We start from the raw sequence: 3,523 nt of genomic DNA, 5'->3' as shown, positions 1-3,523 counted from the left end.
ACAAATAAAGGTAAATAAAGGTAAATAAAGGTAAATAAGGACAAAATAAGATAAATAAGGGTAAATAAAGGTAAATAAGGAAGGTCAGACAAACCCCTTATTATTAACGTTACTTTAAGTGTCATATAAGGTCGATTTCTTTTTTCTTTTTTTTATCTGACGGAACTGGCCCACAGGTGCACTACTCGTGGGGTAAGGAGGCTCCCTAACACCTGTTCCTTAGCGATTTATTCTTGGGCTGCTTACTACCCTTTTGCACGTTGTCTATGCAGGGTAAGGCGATATTGGAAGGATCTATGTAACATGAAGAGGGCAAGTTAAGTGTAATAAGCAAAATAAATCGCACAGGAATAAGTGTTAGGGAGCTTCCTTACCCGATGAGAATACGGGCCAGTGTGTCTTGGTATGAGGTAGGTATGAGTCTCCTTGGTTACTAGTCTAATCAGCCCTCCAGTTCGTCTCCTTGGTTTCTAGTCATATCAGCTCACATCAGCTCTCCAGTTATAAGTGTTAGGAGAGAGAGAGAGAGAGAGAGAGAGAGAGAGAGAGAGAGAGAGAGAGAATTACCATAAAAAAAGACCTGAAATTTTCTCAAGAATGAGGGAGGCAGGGAGGGAGGCAGGGAGAGGGAAAGGGGGAGGGGAGGGAAGGGAGGGGGGATGGAGGAGGGAGGGAGGAATGAATGAATTATTGAATGAATGAATGAACGAAGGGAGGAAAGGAGGAAGGAAGAAAGAGAGAGAGAAGTGGGATACAGGTGTAGAGGGGAAGAGGAGGGGGGGAGAGTGAATTCTGGAGGGGGAGGGGAGAGGGGGAGAGGAGAAAGGGGGAGGAGAAGGGGGGAGAGGTAATGATCACAGAGAGGAGGGAGAATGACAGGGTGAGGAAAGTAGGAAAATAGGTGAGATATCTGATAGTAGAAGAGGAGAGGAGAGGAAAGGAGAGGAGAGGAGAGGAAAGAAGAGGAGAGGAGAGGAAAGGAGAGATAACATAAGATAATAAACATGAAAAGAGAAGAGAGGAGAAGAGATGAAAGTAAGGAAGAGAGGAAGAAGAGGAGTACATGAACAATACCTAATGAAGGAAAATAAAGAGAAGATCCGTAAGATAGAGAGGCGAAAAGAGAGGAGGTGACGAAAGAAAGAGAGAGAGAGAGAAGAAACATAACTGATGAGAGAGAGAGAGAGAGAGAGAGAGAGAGAGAGAGAGAGAGAATGGAAAGGGATAGATAGAGGAAGGGAAGGGAGGAAAGGAAAGAGAAGGGAGGAGGGAAGGAGGAAGGAGAGAGGGAGGGAAGGAAAAGAGAGAGAAAACAGAATGGTGGAGACAAGAAAATGAGAGGGAGGGAGGGAGGGAGGGAGGGAGAGAGAATGGAATGAGAGGGAGGAAGAGAGAAAAAAGAGTGGGGGGGCAGGGAGAGGGGAGAGAGAGAGGGAGGAGGAAGACAGATATGCAGAGGAAAAATGAAAGGAGGAAGACAGGGGGAAGAAGTAAGAGAGAGAGAGAGAGAGAGAAAAAGAGAGAGAGAGAGAGAGAGAGAGAGAGAGAGAGAGAGAGAAGGGGGGTCTGGCTGCCTTTCTGTCGGAGTCAAGGATGTGTTGACCTCTCCAGTTCCAGGTCAAATCTGCGACTCTTGGCCCCCCTTTGACCCCCTCCCGTTGACCCTAGGGGGGCGGGGGTGTCAAGGGGGGGCAGAGGACCCCTTGAATCACCCCTTGAGAGTCAAAATTCTAAAGGGGTCCGAGTGGAAAAGGTGGAAAAGTGACAAATGGTAGACCATATTTGGAGGCTGAGGTGGTGGAGGTGAGAGGGAGGGAGGGTTAGGCAGGTAGGTAAGGAGGGAGGGATGGTGAGGCAGGGAGGGCAGGCAGGCAGGCAGCTCAGTGTGGTAGGCAGCGTAGGTGAGGCAGGACGTGTGGCACTGGCTGTGGCGTGCGGTGGTCAATGGTGCCTCAGTTCACCACACTCTCGCCAACCTCCCTAGCTCTCACTCGCTCACCCTCACCAGACTCCCAGTTCTATCTCGCTCGCTCACTCTCTCACGGCGGCCCTATGCTCTGCTCTGCTGTAGGTCCCACGCACGCACACCTACCACTACAGGAGTGTCGTTGAATACAAGACTTCGCAGCGGGAGTGGGAGTGTGATGAGGGGCGACAAGAACACATTACGAAACCGAAAACATATGAACACAAAAACATACGAAAAAGGGACTCTATGAACACAGAAGCACAAGAAAAGATACACACGGACGTGAGAAGATTTAGAAAGCAGGAAAACAGGAACATAAGAATATACAGACAAAAGAGGACACTTCTCACAGGACGCCTGGCCCGTGTTTGGCTGATGCTGTGAGTGTGGCCGCAAAACGACAGGAGGACAAGGCGAGCCAGGGAGACTGTGGTGGTGGTGTTGTGATGGTGTTGTGGTGTGCGTGAGGCCCACCACCATGGCCAGGACACAGCAGCAGGGGCAAGGTGAGGGGCAGGGACAGGTGCTGGAGCAGGGGCAAGGGCAAGGACAAGGACAGAGCCAAGGCCAGGGGCAGGAGCAGGGAGGCAGGGTCGGCCCTGTGGACACCAACAACAACGACAGTAATAACAACAGTAACAGCAACAGCAGCAGCAGCAAGAGTGACGCCACGGCCGCCAGTCCTGCGTCAGGCGGCTGTGGCGGCAAGTACCAGCTGCGGCCACGGGCGCTGCAGGGTCGCCGCCGCTCCGACAGCGAGTGGTCGCTGCCGCAGGACTCACTGCGGCACAACAAGCCACGACCACCTCCACTGTCTCGCTACCGCAGGAAAACAGCAAATGCCCGCGAACGGTACCGCATGCGGCAGATCAACCGCGCCTTCGAGTCGCTGCGGTGTGCCCTGCCGGCGTGGGTGGTGAGTCGCCGCGCCGCTGCTGACATGACCAAGATCACCACACTGCGGCTGGCGTCGGCGTACATCAGGTCGCTGCAGGAGGCGCTGCAGGGCGGCGACGTGCCGTGGGGCCTGGACAGCCCTACGGCACCCCCTGCCAAGGAGGATCAGGGTGGCAGTGGGGGTGGGGATGAGGGTGGCACTGCCGCCCCGCAGGACGCAGACCTCCTCACCCTACTGTGTACTGACGCCACGGTGCTGGGCGACAACCTGGGGGGCCTGGCGGGGCTGGCACCGGTGTCAGAGAGCGAGGCAGTGGCTCTGCTGTTGGGGGGGTCCGAGCCCCCACGAGTTGCTTGGTCAGACCTCGCACACACACACGCACACACGCAAGTCGTCACATCAGGATGACACACCACGCCTGTCACACTGTGCTGGTGATGCCGTGATGGTGACGGTGTGGTGTGGGTGTGGTGAGGTGGTGGTGCGGTGAATATGGTGGTGGGTGAGAGTTCAAATTACGTTAGTGGCGCAGGACAGAGGTGGATGATGATGATGATGATGATGATGATGATGATGATGGACGGTGTGGTATTTTATGTGGCACTCTCGCTCCCCTTAACCCTTCTAACCCACACCCTGGTCTCGTAAACGGAAGA

The 3,523-nt window shown here is 53.6% G+C and overlaps 1 protein-coding gene across 1 annotated transcript; it reads left to right on the top strand.

The window, feature by feature from the left end:
- Positions 1 to 2,447: 2,447 nt before the first annotated feature.
- LOC145393525 (uncharacterized) lies at positions 2,448 to 3,275 on the top strand. Its single transcript, XM_080267676.1, has one exon. The coding sequence runs from the start codon at positions 2,448 to 2,450 to the stop codon at positions 3,273 to 3,275; it is 828 nt and encodes a 275-aa protein (XP_080123802.1).
- The last annotated feature ends 248 nt before the right edge of the window (positions 3,276 to 3,523 follow it).

This window comes from Coenobita brevimanus, chromosome 24 (assembly GCF_032717465.1).
Source record: "Coenobita brevimanus isolate Jiangsu-jjx chromosome 24, ASM3271746v2, whole genome shotgun sequence".
Taxonomy (NCBI): domain Eukaryota; kingdom Metazoa; phylum Arthropoda; class Malacostraca; order Decapoda; family Coenobitidae; genus Coenobita; species Coenobita brevimanus.
This window is presented reverse-complemented; position numbering and strand designations above follow the sequence as displayed.